At 35.4% G+C, this 8,051-nt stretch overlaps 1 protein-coding gene across 1 annotated transcript; it reads right to left on the reverse strand.

The window, feature by feature from the left end:
• Nucleotides 1-712: 712 nt before the first annotated feature.
• LOC105134405 (asparagine--tRNA ligase, chloroplastic/mitochondrial-like) lies at nucleotides 713-7,527 on the reverse strand. The gene is made up of 17 exons (XM_011038807.1): nucleotides 7,347-7,527; nucleotides 6,243-6,758; nucleotides 6,076-6,144; nucleotides 5,613-5,723; nucleotides 4,900-5,004; nucleotides 4,585-4,722; nucleotides 4,156-4,236; nucleotides 3,697-3,774; nucleotides 3,528-3,596; nucleotides 3,346-3,420; nucleotides 3,126-3,209; nucleotides 2,890-2,976; nucleotides 2,213-2,308; nucleotides 2,010-2,084; nucleotides 1,606-1,732; nucleotides 1,022-1,265; nucleotides 713-855 (listed from the first exon to the last, which is right to left on the reverse strand). Exons 2-16 carry the CDS (start codon nucleotides 6,654-6,656, stop codon nucleotides 1,150-1,152), a joined length of 1,725 nt encoding a protein of 574 aa, XP_011037109.1. The 5' UTR covers nucleotides 6,657-6,758; nucleotides 7,347-7,527; the 3' UTR covers nucleotides 713-855; nucleotides 1,022-1,149.
• Nucleotides 7,528-8,051: the final 524 nt, after the last annotated feature.

Below are 8,051 nucleotides of genomic sequence, written 5' to 3' on the forward strand. Positions count from 1 at the left end.
TTAAGTTGAGAGAATACCAGATAAGCCTGTCAAGCCAAGGGTAGGTTGGATACATGCTTTTAAATCGAAAGAGCCTCAGTCTGAAAAACAGGGAGGTCCATAAACCACAACTTATTAGCTAGGCTTTATGATTCTTTGTAGAGGATGCTATGCAATCAAAATTCTTGATTTTTTTGTTCAAATGTTTAAGCATTTCAGACACCAGCTCCAAATCATTTCTCGATCAGATTTTAGATAGACTTTCAAATCCACAATAATCCAAACATGGGAGATTACTCTATAATAGCCTCCCTCCCTTGGTTTCGAACCAAAGGAAAAAACTCACGATGACAAATTCACTTACCATCCCAACCAAGCCTCAAGAATCCATCACAAATTTAAAATTTGGCATTTAGTTAAGGAACCACTGGGACACAACTCTTGATTTGACCTCAGATTCTGTAGTTGAATCATCTCTTATTTCACACCTAATGCTGATAATTTGGAATGTGATCAGCACATTTCCCTCAGAACATGACAGTCCATGCAATGCACACATGCAGAACCATTGTTTTGTTCTTAATGGCTTCTCATTTGGCCAGAACCATTGAGTGACTTAGCATGAGCTGTCCATTAAGTTTGTTTATCAATCAATTAGCAGTGTTGGCAGGAACATGTTAAAGCACTCGTCTAGACTCATCGATAGGCAATTCAGGACTCGTAGCAGATATCATGCTGGGAATTCTCGCAGTCAGATTGTGATTCAGTGATAAATGGATGTACAATTGGTTTAATCACTTCATATATTGTGCATAGCATGTTAACCATCATGCTGGATAAAGGCAGCAAACTTGAGACTTAAATATTCTATGCTACCTAAGAAGTTTTGGAGCTATAAAATACAAAATTGGTAAAGGGAGGAGCAAACAAAGACCAATGATTTGAATTAACAGGTATACCTAAGAAGTTTTGGAGCTATAAAAGACAAAATTGGTAAAGGGAGGAGCAAACAAAGACCAATGATTTGAATTAACAGGTATACCTAAGAAGTTTTGGAGCTATAAAAGACAAAATTGGTAAAGGGAGGAGCAAACAAAGACCAATGATTTGAAGTAACAGGTATAACAAAAGAGAAGATTGAAGGATAAAGAAAATCAAATCAGATATCCATTAAAATTCAGCCGAACCAGGTACCCGAGGGAAAGGTATCGCATCTCTTATATTTTCTATTCCTGTAGCAAATTGAACTAGCCTTTCAAAACCCAGTCCAAAACCTGCATGAGGAACTGAGCATACCGAAACAAAAGAGATCAGAAAAATGCATGTTAGGCAGATTTTCAACTACTTGAGGACACTGAAGCAATCGAACAAAAAAAGGAAAAATCCCTGAAAACCATGCATTGTATGCAGTGTACTACTGAATTCTATGTAGGATAAAAACTGACATCAAATTGTTTTCCGTACTTCATTGAAGTTTCCAAGAACTTGGAGAAATTCAAAATGGAAATGAAATGCTCAGAACCAAAATCTTCAAATGACCAAGATAGAAATTAGACCATCAGCTTCAAAGCACAGACCTCAGCAACTTAAGAGAAATTGTGAACTTCAAAAATTGAAATTTCTCACCTGAACCATAACGGCGCAAATCAAGATACCACCAGAAGCTCTCCTTGTTCAGCTTTAGCTCATCTAAACGATCTTCTATATATTCCAGCCGTTCTTCTCTTTGGCTTCCACCAATAAGCTCACCAACCTGACAAATAAAACAAATTCTTACATGATACATTTCACTAGGATAACATTTGCTAAACACCTTGTCCCCTGCATTCTGTTTTTTCTAAACTTATGCCCAAATAATTCATTTTAACCTCCCTAACAAGGGCTCACGTTGAAGTAAATCATAATAGTTTCTTGCTCTATGCAATCCACTCCATTGTGATGAGGTCATTAAATGCTTTAGAATATGACAACCAATAGTCTCTTGACAGTCAAAAAATAAGTTAAAATGGAATCAGGAAATGGATATTTACCCGAGGAACCAGCATATCCATGGCAGCAACAGTCTTACCATCATCATTTTGCCGCATATAAAATGCTTTGATGTCCTGAGAGTTTTAGATTGAAGAGCCGCAGGACAAAAACATTAACTCCAAGGACAATATACAATCCACAATATGTTTTCACTTGCTTTAAAAGCGGAGTAATGTGGAACAGGCGGCAGTCTGATGCATACCTTTGGATAATCTCTGATGATGACAGGGCACCCACCAAATACCTCTTCAGTTATGTATCGTTCATGCTCGCTTTGCAAATCACATCCCCATTCCAACTACAGGTCACAGATTCATTATTAAGCAGTAAATACTCTGTATAATCTTCATTTATTAGTTAAGGAATGGTAAATTGGCTTAAAAGATTACTAAAGCAGTTCCAACCATAGAAAGATCAAATCAAGGCTTCATAGTTAAAGTTTAAGATGGTTAAGCTGCAACTTCAATCAATCAAAAAGACTATGATGCCTATCCTCTGGCTCACCATAGTCAATTAACGTGTCATCTTGCCAAATCAGACAACATTTCATTACTGTAACGAATCAAGGCCGCAATAAGTGATCTTTTCATTACTCAGATGAGACAGAAACCGATAATAGTGATGAATCTTAATAGAAACCAAGTGCAAGACAAACATCAAAGGCATAATCAGCATATATGCATTTCGGTTTAAGATACTACAAGTATGATATAACTATTTCTGGCATGTAATCAGGAAAAATAAAGGAAATTTAACATAGAAATACAGTTTCTGATCTAATCTAAGACACAGTTAGTAGTAACTGCAGACTGACACACAACAGCATCTGCAAGAAATAGTCACCAGAAAAGTCTAAATATCACGATTAGTATGTAGTACCGGAAATTCAAACTTCTTTTTTGCTTTCAGAAGAAGTTCAATTGCATCAGTGTAAGTCAACTGAACAAAGTCTTTCTCAGCCACATCCTGTATAAAGCAAAGAAAATTGTGTAAGAAAAATATGGAAATTACATCTAGAGCCAAAACAACACAAGAATTGTGTTGAAACAACTGGAAAGTATGAAGCACAAGATAGAAAATTTGGGGAAAGACAAGTTACACTAGAGAGCTCATACACTCAATCGATCAATGATTCCCTTCTCAATCCAAGTATTGAAAAATTCCATGTCTTCCTTGCAGTTTTCAAGGATATGCCTCACCTTCCATATAAAGTTTTGTCAATCAATTATGGGATGGGAAAAATATGTAATTTTGTGTGCGTGAGTGCATGTGCAAGCTTGCCTTTAGCTGTATAGTGTTAAATTGACAATAGAGAAAATGTGAAAAGCAACATACTACATACTGGAGATAGGCAGTGGCGCAGGCCATGTCGTCATTCAGATCAGCAAATGCAAGTTCTGGTTCAATCATCTTGATTAAAGAAACAGAAAAATTATATGAAACTCATATAATGCATTATCCAGAAGAACAAAACTTGTCTCTTTAAAAAAACAGAGAAAAAAACAAAGTACACCTACCCAAAATTCAGCCAAGTGCCTAGAAGTGTTAGAATTTTCAGCTCGAAACGTGGGACCAAATGTATATACCTAAAGAAGAGCAAAATTGCACCATAAGAAAATGTTCAAATAGTTTTTATTTACTATCTTACACTAAAATAATGAGCAAAGAATAAGTGGAAATATATACATCCGAAAGAGCAGTGGCATATGTTTCAGCATTGAGCTGGCCAGAGACTGTCAGAAAAGCTGGTTTGCCGAAAAAGTCCTGAGAAATCAATGAAGGCAATGAAAACTATATCAGTGGAGCTCAATAACACTAGATTATCAACTTGCTTTCCATGTTTCCAAATTGATGTAGAGACAAGCTCAGTTTCAGTTGGCTGGTTTGGTTGGGGGGGAGGGGAATATGTCAGCTGCCAGAACTAGCAAGCTTCTCAGTCACAATGTTTATTTAACATGAAGGTTTGCCAGGGGACATGCAAGAATAAAATTTTCTGATGGCTAAAGATGTACTTTGTTCCTTAAGAAACCTGTCTGTAATTCGCTTTGATTTTTGTGGCGGGATAGACAAGGGAATGGAGGGAGGGACATGCTATACTAAAGTACTTGTGAGCATGCTAGCAAGAAAAAAGAATGTTCAAATCACCTGTGACCAATCAATTAACCCATCCTTTGTTTTTGGAATCCCATCCACTGGAGAATTGACAGCTTCTTGAGAACCTGGAATCTGTTCATTAAAATTATTTTTCAGAAGCACAATGAAATCCCTACAATATAAGGGCAACAGTATTTTTATAAAACTATTTTGCAATGTTAGTTACTGGGGAATTACATAGCTTTGTCAAGTGCATTCTGTCCTCAAGTACATAATTTTAGCAAAATTGTGCATGTTTGTATGTTTCAAAATACTAGTTAGATAGGATTGAAGCAAACCATGTAAACCAAATTACAGCTAATAACAGGAATCTTGGTGTACTCTTCAGTATCTTAATAATAATGCTTCTACAAGAAAATAAAATATGCGAAAATATGATATTAACCATCAAAAGTCATAAACAACTTAAGCGGTGCTTACCAAAGTAGTCACACAGAACTGTTCACCGGCCCCTTCACAATCTGAAGCTGTAATAATAGGACTTGAGACCCAAACAAACCCATTTTCTTGGAAAAACTTGTGAGTGGCATATGCCAAAGCATTCCTCACCCTTGCAACCTAGAATCAATTAGCATCATTTACAAAGGTGACAAAAATATCAAGAAGAATAAGATCCATTGGAAAAAAGAGAGTATAAAACATGCTTGCCATGTTAAGTGGGTAATGTTATTCATCATCGAGAAGGCACTACACCCAACCAAAACATGGAAACAGAATAAAGAACTAGAACCATACCGCACCAAATGTATTTGTTCGAGGACGAAGGTGAGCCTTAGTTCTCAAAAATTCTCTACTAACCCTTTTCTTTTGGATGGGATAGGAAGGATCACTCTTGCCAACCTATAACAAGAAAGGAGGTTTCCGGTGAAAACTAACATGTAGATTGACACTCAAATGCCGATAGAGATCACATGAGAAACAGAAAGAACCATATCCTGATATACGAGGACCAGTTTTTTCAATTGCTTGTCATCTAGAATATCATTGGGGATAGAATAGATATGAAAACAATCGCCCAAAGACCTTGAGTTCATTCTTTCGCTTCTTTAAAGTGTATGTTCTTATACAAGTACAGATTTACTGCAACTCAATTGAGTTGTACAAGATGCAAAAATGTGAAAAATCTTAATAACTTCTATTTGCTTTAGTGCACTCTTTTTAGATCCCTGTTTCTTCCTGCCATTTTTTAATTTGCCTCATCTGATAGGCCAATCATTATAAATTCAAAAGGATTCAATTTTACTGGCAGTAGCTTTTCTGTAATCTGGGGGTGGAGGGATATAAGAATTAGCAGTAGCCCTTTCTAAGGCATGAGAGAACAAAATGAATGTAAAAATTTCAGCAGCAATCCCTTAACACTAAGTAAACGCAAGTAATCAAATCATGTATAGATGAGTTCAAGTGAAAATTAGCTCCCTATCTACCAGGAATGCCTAAGAGTATCATACCGCTACTATTTTGATGACCTTCAGTTCCACCTTTTGTTTTGACCCTTGGCTCTTCACCACAGTTCCTTGCATCCATATTGACGCGCCAGTTGTTACCAAGCCAGATTCTACCTGTTAACAAGCTCCAAAGCTTGAATAAATGTAAAGTGACAGCAATAAAGACCACATGAAAGAAGAATACATCATTGTATAAACATACTATGAGAGCTTTTGAAATTCTATTGAAAGACAGAAAATTGATGCAGCTTCAACATTTCAGAAACTAAATTTCATATAAATAAGTGTAGAAAAAAGAAGGTGAACAGAAGTGTCCTTGTTACTAGTTGTTTACACAAAGGATAATTTGATTCTGTCAACCAAACTTAAGAAGAGAAGCTTAGATGTCAAGTGCAAAGAGATTATCTTCCAGAGCAAATTAAAATCTAGAAACTATACATACACAAATTATTGTATAAGGTGATACCTGATCATAACCTTCAGCCTCCAAGTCCATTACACATTGCAAGTTTGACAGGCATGAACCATCATTAACCTGTTTGTGTTTAATAACAGAGATCCAATCAGCTAATCACAAAGTACAATTTAAAACAACATTAACATGGAAATCATAAGAGTAACCACCATTATTACCTCAATAAAAGTAACACTACTTTGAACTCGAAGTGTACGAACCCAACCCATCACAATGATGGTATTCCCTACACGATCCAACCCTTCATCTGGACCACCCTTTATATCAGCAATCTTCAACTTCCTTCTAAATTCTCCAACTCTATTCCCAATTTCACCCTTCTTCTCCACTTTTGCACTCTCGCTAGACTGTAGAGCTCCAGAAATTACACTGCAGAAGAACCTCCGACAAGGCAAACCCGAAAGTTGCAATAGATGGTGGAACTTTGGAGGTATGGCATGAGGCTTCGTTATTGTTTTGAGGATACCAGACAGGTTACTAGGGTTTGATTTGGGGTAGAAGGATAGCAACCGGAGAGTTGACCCTGGGGTTAACCGGAGCGAATTAGCTGGTCCTAGCGCAGAAATTGCCATTTGGGTCTTATTTTTTTCTTATTAAGTGAATAGAATCGTATTAGTCACTAAAGAATTTCAAGTAAACTGAGTATATCTTTTGATATTATTCCATGGAATCCCCTGCAATATCAAGTAGAAATAGATAATATATTCATCAAAATAAATAAAAAAAGATAAAAATCTTATACAAATGGGTTATTTTTGGTTCACACAAGATGATGGAAATGGAACATAATCTCCTTCCATTCTTTTGTTTAACATTCTTGGCTTCCTAAAATCAATTAGCAAAATCATTCTAATTTCCACCATCAATTCCTAAGTAAACCAAACATTACCTCAAGTAAAAAAGGTTGAAATTTCAGACAAAAGGGTAATATTTGATTCACTCTAAGATTCAAAATGGAATGAAATCTCCTTCCATCCTTTTGTTTAATTTTCTTTGGTTCACTAACATCATGAATTACAATCCTTTCTAAACTTCCATCATCAATTCCCAAGTAAGAGACCAAGCATTGCCTAGTAGAACAAACCAAAGCACCATAAATCACCAAAAAAACACAACTTTTTACAACTGTTATATACAACAACCGGAAAAAAGCGTGACCAAAGAAACCAACATTACCAAAATCTGTAAACTGTTAAGAACCATGTGGGTGGTGTAAAGATGGAGCAACGTTGCAACTTACAACAATGGAGTACGAAACTCACCTGTTATGCCAGACAGACAAACATGGGCAAGGGATTCGCCTGATAGTTTAGTGTTGGCGTTGAGAAAGGAGGGATTGGGTTAATGTACATGGAGATAAGGCCTTGACAGTTGATAGGTCTGTACGGGGGCCTATGAGCCTTGTACACCCTCACGAGTTTCATGTAAGGAAAGAAAATTTCCGAAAATCTTTATATATATATATATATATATGAATGAAAGATTTTGCAGTTAGGCTAGTGTTCTCTCTTGTACAACCCAAACTGCCTCGGCTGGTTGGCCATGATCGGTCAAACCGGCGTTAATGGAAAAATAGAAAAAAAAAAAAAGGTGAATCAACTTGTTGATTTTATTTTGGAGATTTTTATAAAAATAATATCATATTAAACTATTTGTTAAAAAACATATACAGGTAACCTAGATAAATTTAGATTTACCTTCTCTATTCGTAATACAAGCCTAGCTTTAAATCAATCCCCATATTACATTTTGCAACTTTAGTTAAGAAAGAATATATATAATTTTATAAAGACAAATTTATTTTAATTTTTAATCTTCTTTTATCCTTTTAACTAAATATATTTTTATTATATATATATATAATAAACATATATTTAATTTTTAATCTTCTTTTATCTTTTTTAACTAAATATATTTTTATTATATATATATATAATAAAAATATATTTAGTTAAAAAGATAAAAAA

This window comes from Populus euphratica, unplaced genomic scaffold (assembly GCF_000495115.2).
Source record: "Populus euphratica unplaced genomic scaffold, PopEup_1.0 scaffold67.1, whole genome shotgun sequence".
NCBI lineage: Eukaryota > Viridiplantae > Streptophyta > Magnoliopsida > Malpighiales > Salicaceae > Populus > Populus euphratica.